The sequence below is a fragment of the Rana temporaria genome, chromosome 1 (assembly GCF_905171775.1).
Source record: "Rana temporaria chromosome 1, aRanTem1.1, whole genome shotgun sequence".
Classification (NCBI taxonomy): domain Eukaryota; kingdom Metazoa; phylum Chordata; class Amphibia; order Anura; family Ranidae; genus Rana; species Rana temporaria.
This window is the reverse complement of record NC_053489.1, coordinates 436974171-436999230: the sequence shown is the minus strand read 5'-3', so window position 1 is coordinate 436999230 and position 25060 is coordinate 436974171. Positions and strand designations below refer to the sequence as shown.

At 45.4% G+C, this 25060-nt stretch overlaps 1 protein-coding gene across 9 annotated transcripts in view; it reads left to right on the top strand.

Annotated features, from left to right (window-relative positions):
• Positions 1-20752, top strand: part of ANKRD17 (ankyrin repeat domain 17) — a 181005-nt gene extending 160253 nt beyond the window's left edge. For all 9 annotated transcript variants that reach the window (XM_040326262.1, XM_040326280.1, XM_040326244.1 and 6 more), the window contains 3 exons: positions 10278-10459; positions 15176-15337; positions 20100-20752. In XM_040326262.1, the coding sequence (XP_040182196.1) occupies positions 10278-10459; positions 15176-15337; positions 20100-20159 (404 nt within the window). In that variant the 3' untranslated portion in view covers positions 20160-20752. The remainder of the gene's footprint in view (positions 1-10277; positions 10460-15175; positions 15338-20099) is intronic.
• Positions 20753-25060: the final 4308 nt, after the last annotated feature.

Here is a 25060-nt window from a genome sequence, read left to right as displayed (position 1 = left end):
CAGCACTCGCTAGTGAAGAAATGGTGCGGAAGGGCTGTTTCTTCACAGTACATATCCTCTAAACGGAACACGTTTAGGAGATATTTACTGTACCTATGTAATCCCCATTATAGACTTGCCTATAGGTACAACTTGAAAATATGTTTACAACCTCTTTAACCACTTGCTGCCCGCCAATGACATATTGACGTCGACAAAGTGGTTGTAGAATCCTGACTGGACGTCATATGACGTCCTCAGGATTCTGAGCCGCTGCGTGCCCCCGGGGGCGCGCATCGCGGCAATAGTTGTTGCAGGGTGTCGGTCTGACACCCCGCAACACCGATCTCGGTAAAGAGTCTCTCACGGAGGCTCTTTACCACGTGATCAGCCGTGTCCAACCACGGCCGATCACGATGTAAACACGAAGAGCCGATGATGGCTCTTCCTCACTCGCGTCTGACAGATGCGAGTAGAGGAGAGCCAATCGGCGGCTCTCCTGACAGGGGGGGTTCGCGCTGATTGTTTATCAGTGCACCCCCACCCCTCGGATCGCCACACTGGACCACCAGGGAAGCCCACCCTGGACCACCAGGGAAGGGAAAAAAAAAAGCAATAAAAAAAGATGGGCACTGACTGGCAACATGGGTAAATCAGTGCCGCCCCACAGTGTCCATCAGTGCCGCCCCACAGTGTCCATCAGTGCCGCCCCACAGTGTCCATCAGTGCCGCCCCACAGTGTCCATCAGTGCCGCCCCACAGTGTCCATCAGTGCCGCCCCACAGTGTCCATCAGTGCCGCCCACCAGCGCCGCCCCACCAGCGCCGCCCCACAGTGCCACCCACCAGCGCCGCCCCACAGTGCCACCCACCAGCGCCGCCAATCAGTGCCACCCACCAGCGCCGCCATATCAGTGCCCGTAATTGAAAGAGAAAACTTGCGTATTTACAAAAAAAATTACAGAAAAAAATAAACGTAATTTTTTTCCAAAAATTTCAGTCATTTTTTAGTTGTTGCGCAAAAAAAAAATCGCAGAGGTGATCAAATGCCACCAAAAGAAAGGTCTAATTGTGGGGAAAAAAGGACGCCAATTTTGTTTGGGTACAGTGTAGCATGACCGCGCAATTGCCATTCAAAGTGCGACAGTGCTGAAAGCTGAAAATTGGCTTGGGCGGGAAGGTGCGTAAGTGCCTGGTATGGAAGTGGTTAAGAGCCCTTTCACACTGCCAGCGCCCGAAAAAACGTTGAAAGCGCTGCTAAAACTAGCTGCGCTTTTACTGACGTTTTTTCAAGCGCTAGTGGGGCGCTTTTAACACCCACTAGTGGCCGAATAAAGAGTTAAAAGCACCGCTGCCAAGGCGCTTTGCATTGATTTCAATGGGAAGCAGCGCTTTAGGAGCGGTGACTGTAAAGAAGCTTCTTGCAGGACTTTTTTTGACGCCCTGCCAGTGCTGCATCTCGGTGTGAAAGCACTCAGGCTTTCACATTGGGATTGCAGATGAGGCTTCTTGCAGGCGCTTTACAGGTGCTTTTTATTAGCGCTAAAGCGCCTGAAAAACGCCTCAGTGTGAAAAAGGTCTAACATAAATAGTTTGGTCCCATAAAATATTGGAGGCTAAAACCCTACCTTTTCCTGTAATACACAAATGTTAGATGGGGTTGGGTGTCTCTTACCCCTGCCAAGTCTCGCCACTAAATTCAGCTCTGTGCCTGGAACCGCTGCTCAGTATTTACACATTTGTCAAGGTTTGTGCCAGGTTGCACATGCCAAACAAATTGCACACACAGCACATCATTTAATTACCTTTTTTCCCCCCAGCCAGATATTGTAGAGGGGTTTAATGGAAACAACTTAATGATGCCAGAGGTCTGCTGCCTAATCCTGCGTTTTATCTCTGTGTTGCAGATTGCTATACACACTAGTAATGGTGGTGATCAGTGATTTTTAGCTGGACTGCGGCGGACAGATCGGACACTTTTGACAGCGATCAGAGCTAAATATAGCCATTGATTACTGTATAAATGTCGCTGGCAGGGAAGGGGTTAGCACTAGGGGGCGATCAGTGTGTTAAGTGTGTCCTAGGGATGTGTTTCTAACTAGGGGGGGGGGTGTGTGCTGATTGGGAGTAGAGAGAGATCGCTGTTTCTGATCACTAGGAGCAGCAGAGCTCTCTACTTCCCTGACAGACTGGTATCTGTCTGTTTACATTGACAGATTCCTGTTGTGCCTCTCTGAGGGAGCGATCGTGGGTCGCCAGCGGACATCGCGGCCGCCAGCCACGCACATCTGCTCTGGCGTAGCTCTGCTGACGCCCGCTATAGCTTCTAAAGCGTCTGCCGTACAGCTGTGATTTGCACAGCAGTGCCAACCTGCCACCGTATAATAGCAGCTGGTCGGCAAGCAGTTAAAATTATTTTTTGTAACTGGTTTCAGTGACTTGCCCATACTTGGCACACCAAATAAAAGGTAAACCAAACTGCATCTGTAAAATTATGGTGCTGAGTAGTCTAAATACACCTGGAATGCTATAGGATTTGTATAAAAGTGTTTCTCAACCTTTTTTCGGTCAAGTCACCTTTTAAAAAGGTGCACAATCTCGAGACACCCCTTTCTAAAATGTAAAACAATAATCTAATGGCTTTACCTAATGCAGCAACATCCACACATGTCGGACACCCAACATTTAGAGGCCATTTATGCTTCCTAAGGAATATACTTTTGTACACTGGTACTGATTAGTATTTCAGTGTTTCTCTTAGTTTCTCTCCCTCAATTAGCTAATGTGATCCCAGTGCTGACAGAGGTGGGCAGGGGTGGAGCAAACGAGGATGCTGTGCCCGATCTCCTCCTTAACCAGTGACATTGGTGGTTAGGATGCCGACAAGAAGGTTGTATTAATGCACAATGAAAACATGTGACTTTTTATAAAAGTTAGCAGGTGGGATCAAACCTGCCTTTTTAGTCCGTTTTTGGCCGATTTTTAGGCATTTTGTCAGTCTACCCGTAAAGAAAAATGAAGACCCCTTGGTTGAAAAAGCCTGTTTGTTTTAACCTCTTGACAACTGGGCACTTGAACCCCTTCCTAACCAGACCAATTTTCAGCTTTCAGTGCTCACAATTTGAATGACAATTACTCAGTCATACAACATTGTACCCATATGACATTTTTGTCCTTTTTTTCACACAAATAGAGCTTTCTTTTTTTCGTTTCTGTTATAAAATTTGTAATTTTTGTTCATACATTTTGGGCAAATTTTATACTGCTACATATCTTTGGTAAAAATAACCCAAATTGGTGTATATTTGGTCTTTGTGAAAGTTATAGCGTCCACGAGCTATGGTGCCAATATCTGAAAATTGATCACACCTGAAGTACTGACGGCCTATCATTTCTTGAGACCCTAACATGCCAGAAAAGTGCAAATACCCCCCAAATTACCCCTTTTTGGAAAGAAGACATTCCAAGGTATTTAGAAAGAGGCATTGTGAGTTTTTTTGAAGTTGTAATTTTTTTCCCACAATTCTTTGCAAAAATCAAGATTTTTTTTTTTCCACGGAATTGTCATATTAGCAGGTTATTTCTCACACACCGCATATGCATACCACAAATTACACCCCAAAACACATTCTGCTATTCCTCCCGAGTATGGCGATACCACATGTGTGAGACTTTTACACAGCGTGGCCACCTACAGAGGCCCAACATGCAGGGGAGCACCTTCAGGGGTTCTGGAGCACCCAGGCCAATTCTGACATTTCTCTCCTACATGTAAAAATCATAATTTATTTGCTAGAAAATTACATAGAACCCCAAAACATATATGCTTTTTAAACAAAGACCCTAGAGAATACAATGGCGGTCATTACAACTTTTTATCTCGCACGGTATTTGCGCAGCAATTTTTAAAACTCGTTTAAAAAAAAAAAAAAAAATTTGTGCTTAAAAAAAAAAAACAGTAAAGTTAGCCCAATGTTTTTGCATAATATGAAAGATGAAGTTACGCCGAGTAAATGGATACCTAACATGCCACCCTTCAAAATTGCAGACGCTCGTGGAATGGTGCCAAACTTCACTACTTAAAAATCCCCATAGGCGACGCTTTAAATATTTTTTACAGGTTACATGTTTTTAGTTAGGAAGTCTAGGGCCAAAATTATTGCTCTCGCTCTAATGTTCGCAGCGATACCTCACATGTGCAGCTTGAACACTGTTTTCATATGTCGGCGGGAATTGCGTATGCGTTCGCTTCTGCATGCGAGCACACAGGGACATGGGCACTTAAAAAAAATAAAAAAAAAATAATGTATTGTTAATTTTACTTTATTTTGGTTTGACACTTTTTTCCACAAAAATAATTTTCTCTTCCGTTCATAGACGGACACAGCCTTCATTGACATTAGGGTTATGCTTCTTCCTACCAGGAGATTTAGGCAGAATTTAACAGCACTTAATGTTTTTTCTGTGTGACAGTTGCTGTGTCACTGTCTTTTAAATCTGTGTTGGGGTGGGTGTCTCAGCGCTGGCGCTATGGAAAGAAAACAGACACAGCGCTGCACGGCTTCTCTACACACCTTGTCCTTCTCGGACCGCGCTGCACCGGGTGGCCATTTTGCCGGAGCCTAGCCTTATATAGCCCGGCGGCCATTTTCTTGTGGTCCTATGCTGTTTTTTCAGCATTCGGCGGCCATCTTGCTTTTTTCGTCTGCCTCGTGTGGCGGCATTTGGCGCTGCAAACACAGAGGATCCACATGGATAGTGAGGATGTCTGCTGCAGTGTCAGCAAGAATTGTTGGAGCGCTTGTTTTTTCTGCGGTGTGTGAGACTCTAAAAATTGAGGATGTGGCGGCGACACCACCGTGTCAGTATCCGCAGGCCGCAACGCCTGAAGTGTTCCTTTGTGTTCCTTATTTGGACAATATGTTATGCAAGGAATGGGATGCACCGCAAAAAGTTTGTCAAAAAACTTTGCAACCCGTTACCCCCTTGAGGGGGATTTAAAAAATAAAAATAAAGTACGTCTCTTCTCCGCCAGTGGACCCCCTATGTCCAGACTGTACAGGACCACCACGTTGCCTGTGGAAGGGGCTCCTGCATTTCAGGATCGAGCTGATAGAGTGGAGGCCGTGGCCCGCTCCCTATTCACGGTGGTGGGTTGGGCGGTGAGGCCGGCTCTGGCCGCGGCCCTGGTCAGGCCCCGACTGAAAGGGCGAAGCTCCTGCTGCAGGAGCTGGAAGAAGGGGACGCTTCCGAGTCCTCTTGGGACCTGGCTGAACGATAGTTCAGGGTCTGAATTTTCTCTGCGAGGCGGCCATGGATACTTTCCCGGAGCTTCCGTCTATGCAGGGTTCTGCGCCGCCTTGTGTGGCTGAAGAGCTGGTCTGCGGACTAGTCCTCTAAGGAGGCCTTGGTGATGGCCTTTAAGGGTGAACGGTCCTTTTTGGGACTTCCCTGGATGGCATCATTGTGGATGCCACGGGTGGTAAGCACATGCTGTTCCCACAGTCTGGGAAGGGCTTGGGACCTTGCCCTGCGCAAGGACCCACCTTGACTACCTCCGAGCGTTTTTTTCGCCCGCCCTGTGCGGTAGGGGTAGGTCTACATGGTGCTTAAACCGCCGCCGCGGGGTAGCAGCGCACCTGATACCGCATGCCTAACAAGTCTGCGGACGTACCTGCTTCCGCCTGTAGGTCTGCTCCTGCCCGTGTCTCGGGTGGGAGACTGGCTTCGCACATTCATGGCTCGGTGGAGGTCTCTCCTCTCCGACCGTTGGGGTTGCGAAGTGGTTTCCTTGGGGTACAAGTTTGAGTTTCTCTCTTGTCTGCCAAACAGGTTTTTTTCCCTCTGGCCTCTTCCGGTTCGCCGGTTGGCTCTGTCAGGGGCTGTCCAGGTTCTTCTGGTCAGGGGAGTGATTGTGTCAGTTCCCTCGTTGGAACGGTCTCAGGGGTTTTACTCCATTCTGTTTGTGTCCCCACGGAGGATGGGGCCCGGTCAATCCTGGGCCTCAAGTCCCTCGTTAGTTTTGTCAAGGTGCAAACTTTCAGGTGGTGTCGATTCGCTTGGTAGTAGCGGCACTCCATCAGGGGGATTTTTTTCTGGCATCCTTGGATGTCATGAACGCGTACCTACATGTTTGCGTATCCTCAAAGCATCAGAGTTTCTGTGCTTTGCGGTCGGGGGGGGCCATTTTAATTGGTGTACTTCCCATTCGGCGGGTTTTCGCCAAGGTGCTCGTCCCGATACTAACCCGGCTGTGACAGTGGGGGTTTGTTATCATGGGATGTCTGGCCGACATTCTCCTTAGAGCTTCTTCGAGCTCTGCATTGGTGGAGCCGTGTCTATCACGTGTTACCTGGGACTAGTACTGGATTCCGCCGGGGCGGGAGTGTTTTTCTTTTAACGGAAAAACTTCAGACTCTGCTGTCTGCTGTGCAGCAGTTGCCAACCCAGAAACGGTCATCTCTGTGATTCTGCAGGAAGGCTAGTTCGAGGCGGTTCGGTATGTCCAATTCCACGCCAGGGTACTAAGGAGGGAATTGCTGTTACGATGGGACTAGCTTCCGTCATCTCTGGAATATCGGATTCATTTGAGTCATCTGATCATGTCTCCCCTGGTGTGATGGCTGGCGTTTCCGGTGCTTCGGGCCGAAAAGTCGTTTTTTCTGCAGGCCACTGGACAGTGGTCACGACGGATGCCAGCCTCTCCGGTTGGGGAGGGGCGCTTGGGGCACCCATTCAGCCCAGGGGTAATGAACTCAGGTGGAGTCCTGCCTACTGATCAACGTTCTGGAGCTCCGAGCAATCCAGCTTTGCCTTGCCAGGTGGTCCCTGGATCTACAGGGCCGACAGGTCAGGATCCTGTCCGGTGACACCATGGCGTAGGTTGATCATCAGGGAGGCACACGGAGTTCTGTTGCAGCGACGGGGGTCGTGCACATCCTTCGGTGGGCCGAAGGGTCCGTTCCGGCTCTATCGGCTGGGTACATTCCGGGAATATGGAATTGGCTAGCCGACTACCTAAGTCGCACTGCATTGGGCCAAGGAGAGTGGTCTCTCCACCCGCAGGTGTTTCGGGGTCTGTGCCGAAAGTGGGGCACTCCGGACGTGGACCTTCTAGCGTCCCGTCTCTATCGGTAGGTGCCACGGTCCGTGGCCAGGTTTAAAGACCCGTGGGCGGACGCGTCAGGCGCGTTGGTGGCTCCTTGGGGGTCACTATCGCCTAATTTACACCTTCCCTCCTCGGAAGCTTCTTCCTCGCCTGCTGCGCTGAGTGGAAGCTGTAGGGATTCTAACAGTTCTGATTGCCCCAGATTGGCCGCGTCGCTTCTGGTACGCGGACCTAATGCGTCTGGTGGCAGACGCCCCCTAGCGTCTTCCCCTGGGAATTGATCTTCTGTTACAGGGTCCGATCTTCCACCCTGTTTCACAGCCACCGGCCTTAGCGGCTGTTGAGAACCAGGGGCTTAAGGACCGAGGCCTATTGGGCTCGGTGGTCTCTACCGTGCTGCGTGCACGGAGGTCTACCTCACGTAGGTTTTTTCCTCATACATGGAAGGCCTACATCTCTGTGTGTGGGGAGATGAACTGGCACTCTCGTACATGCGTTGTGTACAGGATTCTGCTGTCTTTGCAGCAGGGAGTGGTTCAGGCTCTCGCCTTAAGTACGGTTAGGAGACAGATTTCTGCCCTGGCTGTTTTTACTTGCAGCGACCCTTGGCGTTGCACTCCTGGGTGCGTACGTTGGGTCAGGGGGTCTGGCAGGTGGCCCCTCCGGTGCGCCCTCCATTACCCCCATGGGACTTGAATTTAGTCCTTTCAGTGCTTCGGGATGCTCCCTTTGAGGACATTCGGGAGTTGTCACAAAAGGTGATTTTATTTCTGGTAGCAATTACCTCGATCAGACGTGTGTCTGTCTGATCTGGCGGCCTTGTCTTGCAAGGCTCCCTACTAGGTCATCCGTATGGATGAGGTGGTGCTGCGGCCGCAGCCGTTTTTTCCTCCCTAAGGTCGTTTCGGCTTTTCACATTGAGGTGGACATTGTTCTTCCATCCTTATGTCCTCGGCCGAAATGCCAGGAGGAGGCCACTTTGCATCCTCTGGATGTGGTTCGGCCCTACGAGTGTACTTATATGTTAGTTCCGTTCCGGAAGTCGGGCTCACTGTTCGTGTCGGTGGCTGGCCCTACACGAGGGCCTGGCAGTCTCGTCGGCCACCGTTCCTAGGTGGTTCCGACGGATTGTGCTTCAGGCCTATGCCCTGAAGGGGCGTGCGCCCCCCTTTCGGGTTATGGCGCATTCGACCAGGGCGATCGGGGTCTCTTGGGCTTTCCGGCATCTTGCCTCTGTTACAGCGGTGTTGGGATGCATCCTGGTCGTCAATCCACGCTGTTTCAAAGTCTTACGAGGTGGATGTGGGTGCATCTTTTGATGCACCCACGGGCGGCAGTTTATGGTTGGAGTTTCTCCGTTGAGCAACTCCGGTTTTTGTTTGGGTGTAACCTGGTTTGCTGTTACTTTCCCACCCCTCGATTTTTTGACACTGCTTGGGGACGTCCCTAATGTCAATGAAGGCTGTGTCCGTCTATGAACGGAGGAGAAAATAAAATTTTTGTAAAATCCATTTCTCTGAGTTCATAGACGGACACAGCACCCACCCCTCCTTGGTTTGTACTGCTTGTTACGGACTGAGGCTCCTAGAGCAGGGTGTGGGTTATGCCTGGGGGAGCCACGCCCCCTGGGAGGAGCGGCACGAAGGAAAGGTTTTAACACTTTAAGTGCTATTAAATTCTGCCTAAATCTCCTGGTAGGAAGAAGCATAACCCTAATGTCAATGAAGGCTGTGTCCGTCTATGAACTCGGAGAAATGGATTTTACGGTGAGTACAAAAATCCTATTTTTTTTTTTTAATCACTTTTATTCCTATAATAAGGAATGTTAACATCCCTTGTAATAGGAATATAGCATGACAGGTCCTCTTTACAGTGAGATATGGGGTCAATAAGACCCCAAATCTCACCTCTAGGCTGAAAAGCCTGAAATAATAAAAAAATAAAAACTTATCCTGGCTTTGATCGTAGCGCTGAGTCAGTAGAAGCACCGGAGGGTGTCTGGAGGGGGGGACGTATTGCACAGGGTTTGCGCGGGGTATTGCCCAGCTGGATCTGTGACTGCAATTGTCACAAATCTAGCCCACAGCACTGCTGCTGCCTCTGCTCTCTCCCTCTCTTCTCTCACACTGTACCGATCGGTACAGAGGGGTGGACGGAGGAACCAGCGTCATCGCATGATGCCAGTTTGCTTAACAGTGATCGCTCCGTCATTGGACTGAGTAATCACGTGGTAAACGGCCGCTATCAGCGGCAATTTACCGGCGCATCACGGATCGCGGGTCTTCTAGACCCGGCGGTCACGGATGATTCCCAGAATAACTCGACCGTGCTGTAGACGTGTTTTGTATATAGTTAGGTTGTCAAGTGGTTAAGGTGAATGGCTTGGTTTCTGCTAGGTTTTATGTTTAACCACTTCCATACAGGGCACTTATACACCTTCCCGCCCAGACCAATTTTTAGCTTTCAAGCGCTGTTGCACTTTGACAATTGCGCGGTCATGCTACACTGTACCCAAACTAAATTTTTATCCCAGAGGTATTTGATCACCTCTGGGATATGTATTTTCTGCAAAAAAAATTACCGAAAATTTTGAAAAAATAAGTTTTTTTTTTGTTTGTTATAAAACGTAAATAAGTACGTTTTCTCCTTCACTGATGGTACTGCACTGGCGGGCACTGATAAGGCGGCGCTGATGGGCACCGATGAGGTGGCACTGATGTGGTGGCATTGATGGGCACTAATATGCGGCACGGACAGGCGGCACGGATTGGCATAGATGGGCACTATTGTATGTGTTGTACTAATGGATGCCAATCAGTGCCAAACAATGCCTGCCAATCAGTGATGCCCATTGTGGGCACTGATTGGCATCCATTGCGGCACTGATTGGCATCCATTTTTTGTGTCCATCCCTGGTGGTCTATATGGCCATCCCTGGTGGTCCAGTGGGCATCCTCGGGGGGGCGGCAGCGGCTCAGAATCCTGAGGACGTCATATGACGTCCAGTCAGGATTCTACAACCACTTTGCCAACATCAATATGTCATTGGCGGGCGGCAAGTGGTTAAGTTCCGAGGAGAGACTGCTACTATAAAGGTAGTTTTTAGTGTGTGTTGTTTTTTTTGCCTCTTTTTATGCTATGCAGTTTCTTTACTTTTATAACCGTCTTTTTATTTTATTTATTTTTTATAGATAAAGTGTCAGACTGGTGCCACACAGGCATGGGTAATCACATAATGCATAGGCCCATGTCTGATCCTGGAGTGTTTTCGCAGCATCAAGGAATTGAGAGAGATACATCTGGCATGGCACCTGCTTCAGGAGCATTCCATCAACATGTACCTGCCGGCTACATGGATTTTCCAAAAGTTGGGGTAATATTTTCTATCTACATTATGATTTTCTTATGCTTTTGGTATTTTTTTTTTTTGTGTAGTACCAAATTTATCTTTCTCATCCTTTGCGGGCGCACAGGAAATCTATCGCATCTGGATATATAGTTCCACCTACAGGAGGATTGGATACTGGCAAACAAAAAAATCCATAGGCAAGCCCAGGATAACCCCTGCTACTACCAGCTTACCTGTTTTCTGTTAGGTTCCTAAGAGGACATTGCTGCTAGAGCTGGTCTCTGTATCTGTCTCACTCGGCTGTTCCTAGCCTTGTCCAGGCCTAGACTGAATGTTGCATTGATAGCCTGGAAGCGACCCTCGGCCACCGGGGTTCATGTAAGGCAATTTGTAGACAACGTTCTGAGCTACACATCGGGAGCTATCTCATCTACTTGGGTCACTGCTCTGGCTTCCTGACTGTTGCCACCACAGAAGGGGTTAACGCTGAGGGATTGAGCACGGACATCATCCACTCAGTGATGTGTTGCATGTATGCTCTGCGCTCTTTTCTGCCATTCAGTGCCAAAAAAGCATCTCTGCGCTACTGCCTCTCCATGTCTACGGGCCTTCCTTTTATCTAGATTGCAGCTCACCTCATCATAGAATGTTAATAGCTTGGTTTGGCAAGAACAGTTCTTCATGAAGCCATGCCCGTCTGGAAGTCTGCACTGCGCTGTGCTATTTACAGGCAGTGTGCCATTTCCGATCTATGCAGCCGCGGATCGGGAAAATGTCTCACTGCCTGTGATTAGCGCAGTGCCGACTTCCTGGCAGGCTCTGCACCGTGCAGCCGCAAACACGCCTTAGCAGTAATTGGCGTGGATTCATGAAGAATTGGTTTGGCACGATCAATTCACATTCTATGAGGAGGTGAGCTGCCATCTAGATAAAGGACGTGGTGTATCTATATTTTGCAAAGGCATTTGACACAGTTGCCTATAAACTTTTACTGTACAAAGTAAGGTCCATTGGCATGGACCATAGGATGAGTACATGGATTGAAAACTGGCTACATGCGAGTTCAGAGGGTGGTGATAAATGGGGAACGTTCAGAGGTGGGAAGTGGGGTCCCCCAGGGGTCTGTGCTGGGACCAATTTTTTTTAATTTGTTCATTAACGACCTAGAGGGATGGGGTAAATGGCTCAATCTTATTTGTGGACAAAACAAAGCTAAGCAGGGCGATAACCTCTCTGCAGGATGTGGAAACCTTGCAAGAAGATCTGAACAAATTAATGGGGTGGGCAAGCAACTACATGGCAAATGAAGTTTAATGTAGAAACATGTAAAATAATGCATTTGGGTGGCAGAAATATGAATGCAATCTACTCACTAGGGGGAGAACCTCTGGGGAATTCTAGGATGGAAAAGGGCCTAGGGGTCCTAGTAGAGGACAGGCTCAGAAATGGCATGGAATGCCAAGCTCCTGCTAACAAAGATAACAGAATATTGGCATGCATTAAAAAGGGGATTAACTTCAGAGATAAAGCGATACTTCTCCCACTCTACAAGACTTTGGTCCGGCACCAGTCCTCAGGAAGGATGTGCTGGAAATGGAGCGAGTACAAAGAAGCTCATCCTTATTGCTAATGATAACGTTTTCATTGCTAAAATCTTATATAGTCCCTTATCACCTTCAAGAGCTTGCATACTATTGATGTTAGGCTAACTGGTCTGTAATTCCCAGGGATGTATTTTGCCCTTTTTAAAATATTGGTGCTACATTGGCTTTTCTCCAATCGGCTGGTACCATTCCAGTCAGTAGACTGTCAGTAAAAATTAGGAACAATGGTCGGGCAATTATTTGACAGAGTTCCCCAAGTATCGTCGGGTGCAAGCCACCTGGTCCCGATTTATTAATGTTAAGTTTCCCAAGTCTATTTCTAATTGTGTCCTCTGTTAGCCATGAGGGTGCTTCCTGTGATGTGTCATGAGGACAAACGCTGCAGTTTTGGTTACTGAAGCACCCCGTTTCCCTCGTGAAGACTGAGGAGAAGAATAAATGCAATATCTTCGCCATCTCCCCATCCTTTTTGTAACCAAATGTCCTTCCTCATTCTTTATGGGACCAAAATGGTCCCATAAAGGTTTTTTTTTTGTTTATATACTTAAAGAATTTTTTTTTTTTTTTTTTTTTTGCTCTCCTCCGCTATGTGTCTTTAGTGTTCTATTTTAGCCGGCCTAATTTCCCTCTTGCATATCTTGATGTATTCTTTGTAAAGTCTGAATGCGGATGATGGAATCTTGTGAATTCCTGAGTAGTTTTGCCCTTCAGGCGCCTAGGTGCAGTGTGATATTCCAGGGATACAAACTGAACCTTTTGACTACACAGGAAGGTTTGGAGTTTGTTCCAACCAGGACATTGTTCTCTTCCGCAAAGGGAACCTTTGCATATTTTGATGCTTGTAAGTCCTCCAGAGCTAACATTTCTACTCTGGCTTCTATGGTCGACTGGGTCATTTGCCTTCAGGTCATTCTCCATTCAGTACTTTTATCTCTGTCTTGCCCCTGCACCCCTACAGGGTCTACAAGATGTTGGTCCCAGGGTATACTCTGATGAAATCTTATGACATGACCATTGTGGGATACACAGATGACACCCTGTGGAGAAACCAGTAAGATTTTGGCTCTGTTGGACTTGTCTCTAATTTTCTGGAAGTCTCAAGGATTCGATTGGATCCTGAATGTTTGGAAATCGATACTGGAATCCTTTTAATCGCTTTGCCTGTTCTTTAGTTCAGGAGTTGCCTGCTCTCAGTGGTTGCACAAAAGTTAAGGTTCTGTGGTTGGTCCTCTTTGATGCTCTAGCATAGGCAGGGATATTCCACCAAGGTCAGTCATGAATATCCAAACAAAAGAACTTGCTGCTCCAGGTGAGACCAGAAGCCTGATCTCATGGGTGCCCGCCACAGCTCGCCTCCACATACGCCTCCACATACGACTAACAATAGAAGAAATGGCTCGAGATCGATCAAAATTCCTTTATTCAGGACATCCTGAATCCTGCACACAGACAAACTGGTAGATGTGTTTCACCTTTATACTTGTCCTGCAAAGAACCTTATGTCTTTTGTCACTCTGTCTTTTGTCTATTTTTATCTCATTTTGTACTCCCCTTTCCATCTTTATACCTTGGACATCTTCCCTATACTATTGATTTTATTGTGGGGCAAGTTAATGTTGATGTATATGTATATATTTACCAAGGTACAATGGAGTATAGAAAACAGACCTATCCGCTTAAGGACCGCCTCCTGCACATATACGTCGGCAGAATGGCACGACTGGGCACAAGCACGTACAGGTACGTCCTCTTTAAGTGCCCAGCCGTGGGTCGCGCGCCTGCAACCCGGTCCGAAGCTCTGTGACCGCGGGACCTGCGGACCCGATTGCCGCTGGAGTCCCGCGATCGGTCCCCGTAGCTGAAGAATGGGGAGAGCTACTGTCAAGACCACAGTTCAGACTGAGTTTCTCAAGAATTTTTCATCCTTAAAGTGGAGGTTCACCCGGAAATAACGTTTTTTAACCTTAGATTCCTGCTCATTTTGTCTAGGGCAGGGATATGCAATTAGCGGACCTCCAGATGTTGCAAAACTACAAGTCCCATCATGCTTCTACCTCTGGGTGTCATGCTTGTGGCTGCCAGAGTCTTGCTATGCCTCATGGGACTTGTAGTTCTGCAACAGCTGGAGGTCCACCAATTGCATATCCCTGGTCTAGGGGAATCGGCTAGTTTTAAAAACGAAGTTGTACTTACCGTTGTAGAGAGCGATCTTCTCCGCCGCTTCCAGGTATGGGCTGCGGGACTGGGCGTTCCTATTTTGATTGACAGGCTTCCGACTGTCGCATCCATCGCGTCACGATTTTCCAAAAGTAGCCGAACGTCGGTGCGCAGGCGCAGTATAGAGCCGCACCAACATTCGGCTTCTTTCAGCTACTGGTGACGCGATGGATGCGACCGTCGGAAGCGTGTCAGAAGACTGTCAATCAAAATAGGAACGCCCAGTCCCGAAGACCATACCCGGAAGCGGCGGAGAAGATCGCTCTCTACAACGGTAAGTACAGCTTCGATTTTAAAACAACTAGCCGATTCCCCTAGACAAAATGAGCATCAATCTAAGGGTAAACATTTTTTTATGGGTGAACTCCCGCTTTAAGCATCTATTCCCCAATGCAGGGCTGCAAAGTAGTCTCCTGTTTTCACACTTTTCTTTTTTTCACCAGGTGGACGTTTTGGCTAAATCCTCATGCAAGTCTGGAGCATAAGGTTCTTCAGGTGGCTCTTGAGTTGTTTGGGGATCTCCTCCAATTTTCTGTTGCATTGAGCCTATTGACGATTGTTTGCAGTGTTGGCCACCCCTTGCTTGGACACTGTTTTTGCACGTCCTGAAGGGGATAGAATTCCTGTGTCCCTCAATGGACAAGAAAATATATATATATATATAAATTTATATATTTTTTTAACTAACCATTAAAAATCTTTCTTGGGAGTCCATTGAGGAACATGCTCGATATTGCTTTGCTACAAGACTGGGGCAAGCTGTTAGGATGGGTTATTGTTGGCTGGCCTGCAGTGGATTTTGTCAGTGTCCAATCCTTCTCTAGGAAGAAGTATATTCTGAAGGTGATAGATTTCCTGTGTCTCTGAATGCACTCTAAGAAAGGGAATTTATATAATATTGTTTTCCTTTTTGTTACAGGGGATGCCGTTCTCAATGTATGGAAATGCAATGATTCCTCCTGTAGCTCCAATGCCAGATGGTACTGGGGGAACGATATACAATGGACCTCATGCTGCTGATCCATCTTGGAATTCACTTATAAAAATGGTTTCAAACTCAACAGAGAATGGCCCTCAAACAGTAAGTTTTCTATGGTTAAAATGTAGAATAGGGTGTAAGTACTGAAAAAACAAAACTGGGTTGGAGCTTTTCACTGGTCTTAAGGATGCTTACCATGCTTTTTTCAATGCATTCATTTTATGACTTGTGTACAGGAATAAAACCATGGCACCTACTGTTAACTTGCCAGCCAAGAAAGTGTGGTTCAGCTTTCGGATCCAATGTGCACATTTTTTATTTTATTTCTGAGATATTGTCTTTCTATTTTACTGTTCACGGACGGACCGCAATGCTTCCCTATGGGTTAACGTCCGTTAGCGGATGAGCATCCGCTAACGTCCGTTAGCATCCGTCTGCGTTAAGTTCCGTTTTTTTGGACGGAAGAAAACCCTATTTTTCTTCCGTCAAAAAAACGGAACGGACGTTAGCGGATGATCCGTTTACCATCCGATCCGCTAACATCCGTTTTTCATCAAAATATGTAAAAAGCCCCAAAAAAAAAACGGATGGAAAAACGGATCAACTGATGAAAAAAAAACTGATCTAAAAAACTGAGCTGACGTGTGAAAGAGCCCTTAACCAACCCAGCATAATTCCTCCTATCATAAGCATGCCTATTGTCCTATGAAAGTTTTTTCCTCAGCTATGCTGGAAGACTAATCTGATTTTGCCACTGCCAGGTGCTGCAACACCCTCCCAAAGCCCGTCACTCCTTGGCCCTGTACAGGAGGGTCAGATGCGAGTAAGTGACAGACTTTGGAAGGGGTGTTTCAGCCCTTGGCAGTGGCCAAATACCCCTGAGCCCAAGGCAGAGCTGTACAACCCTGGAAAATGGATCTCTCAAGAGAAGGGAGAGACTCCTTGGCTTATGCCATTTGTAAAGCATCACATCTGACCCTCCCCGGTCCCCCCCCCCCTCAGATCGGGGGAGCCGAACTTCCTTCCCTCCTGGACCGGGGTTCTTTAATTGAGCTCCCTGGAGCCGCACTCTGTGCCAAGAGCTAAGCTCTAAGCCTGTTAGCATGGCTCTTTCCACCACCACCAGGCGGGAGTACAGCTGTACTGCGCAGTGTGGACATGCTTTAACCGGTCTGGAGCCTTTTATAACCGCAGCCTATCTTCCTGGACCCCGGGTAATAAATATAGTTCATATATGTGCAAAGTCTTGATTGTTGTAAACGTCAGTCTTTATATAAACCACCGCTGTGCTCTTTCGTTCTCCAACGGAACACCCTTAATTGTGCACACCATCCCCAGCTGTAATGCCTGCTTACCTCAAAATTGAGTTAAATAAACTCAGAAATTATCTTTCTTTCATTCAGCTACGGTTTCTCTCCTCGTCGGGACGTTTTTTTTCCAACTCGGCAACCTCACGGGTGATTTCAAATGGATTCAGATATTGATCTCTCCAGTGTAGAACCCTGCTACTCTCCTTCCTTCACTCTAGGAACTCTGCTCAGCTATTCATCTCTCTACACAGCTCTGTTGTAACATGCAATCATAAACAAGACTAGTGCTCTCTGTATCCAAATTTATAAAAAATATCCCCAATATTGGGAAACTTACAAAATATCCTTTAAAAATTTGCATATACATCAGATTATCTCTTGTGTCAACTCGCTCACCACTGACACACTCTTGCGGTGGCTGCGTGATATCACGGACTTGGCTCCTCCCCTCTATACACTTATTGCCCTCTGATGGGCTTCTTCAGTCATGCAAGACCTGATGGCCTAAACCAGCCAGTTATTTGTGGATGACTGTAAAGTCTTCTCCCCTGTTATAAAAATTCCTTCCGTTTCTCCACTCCAGTACTCTCCATGACACGACCACCTCCTGCAAAGCTTTGTTCCCAGTCCACCTGCAAGGTCTGGGTCTCAAAGTATTTTCCAAATACTCAACAAGCCTTCCTTGGAGTAAAGGCCCATCCCTATTTTACGGAGTAGGGGGTAAAGACACTTCGATGCAGTAGGTTATATACCAGGGCTACATATTGGAGTTTTTCTACATGCACCCTCCCTGGTTTCTTACTTTTTAATCTTCTTTAGATTAGCAGATCTCAGTTGAGCCCTATCTGGTCTTCTGAACCAGGGAATCATTACCCCAGGATATTGCTCCAACCTGTCCTTTGTTCCCAAATCCAAAGAGACATCTGCCCCATCTCCGATCTCAAGGCTCTGTCTTCAATAATGTGATGGAATCCACTAGGTCTATCTTCACTTCCCTTTACCAGAGAGACTTTCTGGTTTATGTGAACATCAAGAAAAGGTCATCATTCAAGCTTATAGTCTGAAGAGTAAGTTTCCTCCATTTCCTGTTGGAGCGCAAACCACTAGATATGTTAGAAGCTTGACGCTGAAAAGCCCAAGAAGCACACGGTTTTCAGATTTGCAAGGTTGCCGTCTGGGCTTTTGTTCACGTGTCTTGAGGTTCTATGAAGTGGATATTCAAGCCTCCTCTGATTTTAGTTTTGTGCATGAAGTACTACAAGCTGCTTTCTAAATTAAGTCTTTATTGACCTGGTTAACCACTTGTCGACCGCCTAAATGGGAAAACACTTTGATGTTTAATACCGGAGTTAGGGCTGCAGCTAGATGCCTTAACCTCTGTATTTCTCCCTTGAACGTTGGACTTTCTGATAGTGTTCCGAACGGCGGATTTGGCTCATTTTTAGAAGCGGCAGGAGGGTTATAGACACCCTGTCTTTCCATAGAGAGTACCTGTATTATTGCAAGAGATGTGTACATTTCTTGCGATGGCAATGAAAGCAAAACAACAATGGACAGTGTAAAAATAAATAATAAAAATGTAAAACACATGCGTAGGTCATACCTTTCCACCACCTGAATCTATTAAAGTCTAACCCTGATCCTCCTAAACTTTGAGGAATATATTGAGAGTGAGGTGAACACAAAAGGAGGATCCTGCAGAGAAATGTTTCACTTTCTGCATTTTGAGATGCAAACTTAGGGGCTTGTGCCATATGCTTTCTCCCCCGAACTTTACTAATCAATGCACAGTGTGTACTAGACTAGACCAGTAGTGGACTCTCCTTAGCCAAACAAGTTCCTATGGGCACTAAACGTCTGACAAACTAAAATGACTGCACACGCACGTTAACTGCTTTGCATCAGGATTGGCCAAGTGGCGCTTTATTTCAGGCACCCAACAAATGACCAACTTAACAAAAACAGAATTTTCTGCATCTGTCACAATTCCTTGGATAGATTGTGACATTATTACAACTATCTTTGTCCAAGGCTCAAAAGAACCCCAGCACTTCTACTTTTTTTTCAATCCGATTCAGAGCCCAATATGCCAGTCCTAGTGGGAACAGAATCGGAAGGGAATTAAGAGATTGTTGAGGCAATGTTGGGAGAAGCTGCACAAGATTTGCTAACATTGATTAGCACCCAGCTGATCCAAAAATATGGCTGGGTGATCAATTTCAATAAATCTGCTTTTCAACATACGCCTGGAGTACTTGGGTCTAATCCTGGATACCTCCCCAAGCAAAATAATTTTTCAAAAAAACTTCCTCTTAGGAGCTCATGCTTGACAACTGAAATCCAAGAGAAATCCCAAAATGAGATTTGCAATGAGCATTTTGGGTTCAATGGTTGCCTCCTTGGAAGCGGTACCTTTTTTGCCTAATTCACTCATGAACACGCCAACTATACATTTGACTCAGCATATTTTTCCCCTTGGACTTTACTCATGCTCCTAACCAGCCAAACAAGAATTTCCTTGTCCTGGTGGAGTGGGGAAAAATCTTTCCTTCCCTGCAATTTCAGTGTTCTTACAACAGACGAAAGTGTCTGTATAGAAGTCTTTCAATCTTTGACAATTCAGGGAACATAGCCAAGATGGGAAACCAAACTCCCCATCAATATCTTTGATCTCAGAGCAGTCATGTCTTTCCAGCACTAGATGCCCAAAGTGGGTGCATGTCGCCACATGTCTTAAATAGTCTAACGCTTAACGCTCTCTGGTAGCCTATAGGCCTTATCCATCTTTTTTTAAAGGATTTTGGCTTTGTACTTCCTTGTTAAAAGCTTTTTTTCCAAGATGTTGCTAATGTGAGGGCCCCTTTGCAGCACCATGTGCTTCCCTGGGACCTTAATTTGGGTCTCTTTGCCTTGCTGAAATTGCCTTTTTAACCTATCGGGGATATTCTCTTATAGATTCTTCCAGCAATGTAGCCTCTTTGGTTGCCATGTCTCTCATAAACCCCTGAACTTGCGGCCCTTTTCTGTAGAGCATTTTCTTATACTTTGCAACAAGGTTGTATTGTGGCCAAGACCACCCCTCTCATTTTGAGTAAAGCTTGTGGACCTGGGGATCCAAGGCTTGTGACAACAGGAGGTACTAGACCATAGTTGTGAAGTTGACCTTTGAATAGAGAAGGAAGACTCCTTTGGCTGAGTAGTGGCAGTTGGTCATAGAAGTGACAGTCTTTCTCCCAGTAACTTCCTTGATGAATTTATCAAGGGATTCCTCAAATAGGCATTTATCGTCAAAGGGCATGCTTATAAGGCGCAGCAAATAACACATGGTCTATGACCAAAAGTCTTGTACTCCAAGACGAGGAATTTAAAGCAAAGTCAAAATTCCTATAGTATCTTCTGCAATAAAAATCTGCCTGCAAGCAATTATTTTCAAGAGGAATTTAGTTTCACTTTACTTTGGTAACTGACCTCTCCGTATGATATTATGAAATTTGTACTACATGTTTGCAACTCTGTTTAAAGCTTTTCATTAAAAATGTCCAATTTCTTTCTAGGTATGGACTGGAACCTGGACTCCCCACATGAACAGTGTACACATGAACCAGATGGGTTGATTTAGATGGTGTCGCCAGCATGGAAAATCCTTCAGCGAGTAGGAAATTCAAACACAGATACCTTCATCCCACAGAGGCAAAAAGAGATTACATACTCCCAGATCATTCTACTGATGTGCTTGACTGAAGTGTGTAGGCTTTTTGCAAAAGAATTTACTAACTGACCTTTTTCTGTGACCGTTGTGACAGCCCAGTTCTCATCACCATGAATCTCACTATAGTTAGCCTTCTCCCACCTTTATTTTATTTTCCTTTTCTTTTACCTTTTGCTTTTCTTTTTTCCCTTTTTCTTTTGTTTATAAACATAACTTTATTTTTTGTTTCCTTGAAGCTGTTTGGCTGGCTGGTTGGTTTTAGTACTGTAAACTGCTTCTGAGCAAACAGACAAATTAGCAAAATTACATAACTGATTCTGAAGTTTTAGAATGGCAAATAAATGTACAATTGTTTACATAACAGAAATGGCTAAGCAGAGAATTCAATATGTCAGTATAGAGGCTCTACATTATGTAGACTTAAATTAATGTGAGATGTACCTTCATATTCAGAAATCTGGATGTTTCCTTCATACATTAAACTATTAATAAGCATAACTTTTATGTATTTAGTGTTTTCTTTATATTTAAAGCGTTTGACTATTTACTTTACTAGCACAAAAAGTGATGTATTTTTCTTGGTACACTGGAATCATATGAAAACATTGTAATTGTGAATCAGAACACTACAACCAGCAAGCACATACTGAGGCTGATTTGCTAAACAAGTTAAGAATTTTCACACAGTGTAAATGTTCACTTCAGTTGTCCAATCCTTGTTTGCTTTGAAAAAGTGTAGATCCCCTTTTTGTCTTCAATATTTGGATAATTGAAGTGCATATTTACACTTTTTTTGTCACCATTCTGCACTCTTTAGCCCAATATAATCTCAGAATTCAGTCGTTTTACAACAAGCACCTAGTAATAATTCTGGTATGAGTGCAAGAGAGCTGCAGTAGTTAATGGGTGCCTCATACAGAGCACCCCATAATATACCTTCACTCTAGGGACTACAACACAAGATACTGTTACTGATGAGATAGTTCCATCAAGCACAAGCTGCTGTATGTGCTTTATGGAAGCTAAACACAGGCAGAAGAACACTGAGTTTCCTGGTGGACGTGGTAGCTGCCAGAATTCTCTTCCTCTAAAGTCGCTGGTTTTGGGTTATAGCTGACAACTAAAATTCCCAAGTCCTTTACAGTGTACCCCCACTTATGTGATATATGCTGATTTTGTCTCACATGTAGAAGCTGTTTTTGCCAGCCAAGTGTTTTGCTCACCAGTACTCCATGGTTGAAGAATTCTACAAAAGTTGGACTCTCTGGCAGCTGATCTGGTTGTTTCCCATTTTAATAAGACTCCCGGTGGAGGAGGTCCCGGTCTTTACCCCTTCACGCCTAAGTGCCGATTTACACAGGAGCGATTTGTCAACCTGACAAGTTGCGTTCCATTCAGTACAATAAAACCGTTCTAATTGGTAGCGACTCTTAAAAAAGGGTTCCTGTACTACTTTGGAATGACTTCGGAGGGGCTTGCATTGACTTCTATTTGCAAGACGTGCTGAGGTCGCGCTGTGGGGGCAGCTTCAGGGTCAGACGGCCTTAAAGGCACCCCTGTGTGAATCTGCACTAAGGGTAAAACAAATGTTAATGCCCAAGCACAACTTTGCAACTCTGACATGTGTTTAGTAAAACCTTACTATGAGACTCTTCCCCTTACCACGTGATCAACTGTCAGCCTGATCACGTGATGTATAAACAAGAAAAAGATTGCGCTCAGATATAAAAAAGAACAAAAGGCAGCAGCACTAGTGGGATAACACACAAATAAGTAAATTGAAAAAATGGAAAGCTGCGCCAATAAAAAAGTACAATGGTTGCAATGACATCCAGAGGCTGGTATGTCAAAAGCAATACACACTCAGCAGACCAAGCCAGAAGTGTCCAGATTGAAATATTAATGTATTAAATCCCAATATAACATCCAAATTAAAAATGCACTATCTAGTAATAAATAGCTAAACCGCAATGGGCTAATCTAAAAATGATGACAGTCTACAAAAATATTGAATGACAAGTTGCATGTAGAATATATCAATAAGAAGTCCGGTTCCAATCATATCACCCGGTGAATTACAAACACAGATGGAGGTGCCCACCACCGTATTAAGATGTCTGCTTGCCAGAAATCAAGTATAAACAGCAGTCGGCTGTGACCCAGCCGCAGCCTTTAATTTGCACGTGTATACCAAGAGACTTTCGGGACCAGGATATAAATCGGTAGAACACATTCCTTTCAGTCACAGACAATCCGTGCGGCCAATAGAAAAGCTCAAAAGAAGGCAGGACATGGACCATAGTGTAATAACGTAGAAGTTTATATAAAAAAAGGTAATGCACTTGCATATATTTGGATTAAAAACAGCATAAAATAGTTGCCAGCCGACACATACAGAAGCCCGTCGTCTGCTACAGCGTGGTGACTTCAGAACATCGCACCCAGTTCTGACGTCACCATGCTGTAGCAAATATATGCAAGTGTATATTATTACTACCTTTTTTTATATATATATATATATATATATATATATATATATATATATAACTTCTACGTTATTACGCTATGGTCTGTGTCCTTCCTTCCTTTTGAGCTTTTCTATTGGCCGCATGGATTGTCTGTGACTGAAAGGAACGTGTTCTACTGATTTATATCCTGGTCCTGATACTCTTCTGGTATACACGTGCAAATTAAAGGCTGGGTCACAGCCGACTGCTGTTTATACTTGATTTCTGGTGAGCAGACATCTTAATATGGTGGTGGGCACCTCTATCCGTGTTTGTGATTCACCGGGTGATATGCATGGAACTGCACTTCTTATTGATATATTCTACATACAACTTGTCATTCAATATCATTTTTGTAGACTGTCATTTTTAGATTAGCCCACTGCGGTTTAGTTATTGATTACTAGATTGTGCATTTTTAATCTGGATGTTATATTGGGATTTAATTCATTAATATTTCAATCTGGACACTTCTGGCTTGGTCTGCTGAGTGTGTATTGCTTTTGACATACCAGCCTCTGGATGTCATTGCAACCATTGTACTTCGTACTTTTGTTTATTGGCGCAGCTTTCCATTTTTTTTCCGATCATGTGATGTAAACAGAAGATCGGTAATCTTTTTTTTTTTTTTTTTTTTTTTTTTTTTGGTCTCATGCTGTCTGCATTAGGGTGGGGGGAGGTGATCACCAGCTTCTGTCAAAGGGACATTGGTCCCTCACACAGAGAACCGCGGCTGCCTCATCTGTGCCCACCAGTGCCACCTACCTTTGCCCAACAGTGCCACCCATCAATGCTAATCAGTGCAGCCTGATCAGCGCACATCAATGAAGGAGAAAAATTACCTGTTTTCTAAACTTTATAACCAACAATGAAACAGTTTATTTTAATTTATTTTTCAAAACTTTCGGTCTTTTTTTCTTAAAAAAAAAAATGAAAAACCCAACAGTGATTAAATGCCACCAGAATGAATCTGTGTGAAATTAAATAATAAAAAATTAATTTGGGTACAGTTTTGCATGACTGTGCAACTGTCATTCAAAGTGTGAGAGCACTGAAAATTGCTCTGAGCAGGAACAGGGTTTAAGCAAGTGGTTAATATGCTTGGTAAATAGGCACGTTACAGTGTGGTTATCATACCCCATGAACACTTCAAAAGGCCAGTTCACACCAGAATGCAGTCCAGGAAAAACACACTGCAGTTGCGATCTGTAGCGGGTGTCGGTGTTGGCGACACCCCAAATGCAGGTTGCAGGCACAGTGCGTTTTTGTCTGCACTGGATAACATGGTACAGAAGTTTCAAAGTAGTGCATGCACTACTCATATGGTGTGGTCCAGTGCATTTCAGCCCATATCAAAATGGATGGGTTCAAATCGCACCACATTGCTATGCTTGTGATGCGCATAGGAGCACTTGGTATGTTCTTTTGCAATTTATGATGTTAACCGGCACAAAGTGTGGGTTGGAGAGAACCCCTCTCCGCCATCTAGTTCTGGTGTTTCTGTATACCAGTTTAGGCAGTGCCATACCCTTGTCCCTGCCTAGCACTTGTATGCAGCAGTGGTTGATCAACCCATTGTCTCCTGTGGTAGTGTTTGGGGTTGGTACAATATAGAAAAAAATTCCAGCATGAAGGCTAACGCCACCTCTACTAAGTGTGCATACCTTTTTTTTCAAATGAGCCTGCAAAGCATTGTAACTGTGATCAGTGGATCGCGGGTGCAATGCACAGGCTCCAGCAGCCTCTTGCTCCAGCTCCTTGTCAAAGCTGAGGTACTTGCTTTGTTACTGAGCTGGAGGATGTGTCAATGGACTACAGTGCATTTAAAAAGTATAAATCCCCTTTGACATTTTCCACATTTTGGCATGTTGCAACCAAAACGTAAATGTATTTTTTGGGAATTTTATGTGATAGAGATAGACCAACACAAAGTGGCACATAATTGTGACGTGGAAGGAAAATTATTTATATATATAATATAATCTGGGGTCCCCCTTTTTAAAGGTTTATTTTTTCCCTCCGATCCCTCTCCTTCCACATTTGTTGCGCAGGATTCGGAGAAAAAGGGTTCCAGTCATTCTGGTGGCCCAGAAGGCCCTGGTTCCCGGAGATTGTGAGACTGACAATAGATGGGCCATGGCCGCTTCCACGTCGCCCCGATCTACTGTCTCAAGGTCCTATATTCCACCCCAATTTACAGTCTCTAAATTTGACAGCATGGCTGTTGAAGTCAGGGTGTTAGACTGTGGCATCTCAGAACCAGTAGTGCCTACCCTAGTGAATGCTAGAAAAGCTGTCA